The sequence below is a fragment of the Phaethon lepturus genome, unplaced genomic scaffold (genome assembly GCF_000687285.1).
Source record: "Phaethon lepturus isolate BGI_N335 unplaced genomic scaffold, ASM68728v1 scaffold37724, whole genome shotgun sequence".
Lineage (NCBI taxonomy): Eukaryota > Metazoa > Chordata > Aves > Phaethontiformes > Phaethontidae > Phaethon > Phaethon lepturus.
In genome coordinates, this window is record NW_010537679.1 from 514 (window position 1) to 753 (window position 240).

The following is a 240-nucleotide window of genomic DNA, read 5'->3' on the forward strand; positions in this document are numbered from 1 at the left end:
CCCGAGTGCTGCCGGCAGAAGACCTGCTCCTGCCGCGTCTATGACCTCCTGCACGGCATGGGCAACCACGCTGCTGGCATCCTCACGCTGGGCAAGAGGAAGACTGTCCCGCCGGCCTTCCAGAGCCGGCTCTACCGCCTGCTACATGGCTCTGGCAACCACGCCGCTGGCATCCTCACCATGGGCAAGCGCAGGGAGCACCCCGTCACCGCCTGCCACGATGCATCGGGCTTCCCCACG

The 240-nt window shown here is 67.5% G+C and overlaps 1 protein-coding gene across 1 annotated transcript in view; it reads left to right on the plus strand.

Moving 5' to 3' along the window:
• Window positions 1-6: 6 nt before the first annotated feature.
• HCRT (hypocretin (orexin) neuropeptide precursor) overlaps window positions 7-240 on the plus strand; it is a gene marked incomplete at its 5' end in the record, with an annotated part of 354 nt that continues 120 nt past the window's right edge. The window contains one exon of the mRNA XM_010286558.1: window positions 7-240. This exon is cut by the window's right edge and continues 120 nt beyond it. Within this exon, the coding sequence (XP_010284860.1) occupies window positions 7-240 (234 nt within the window).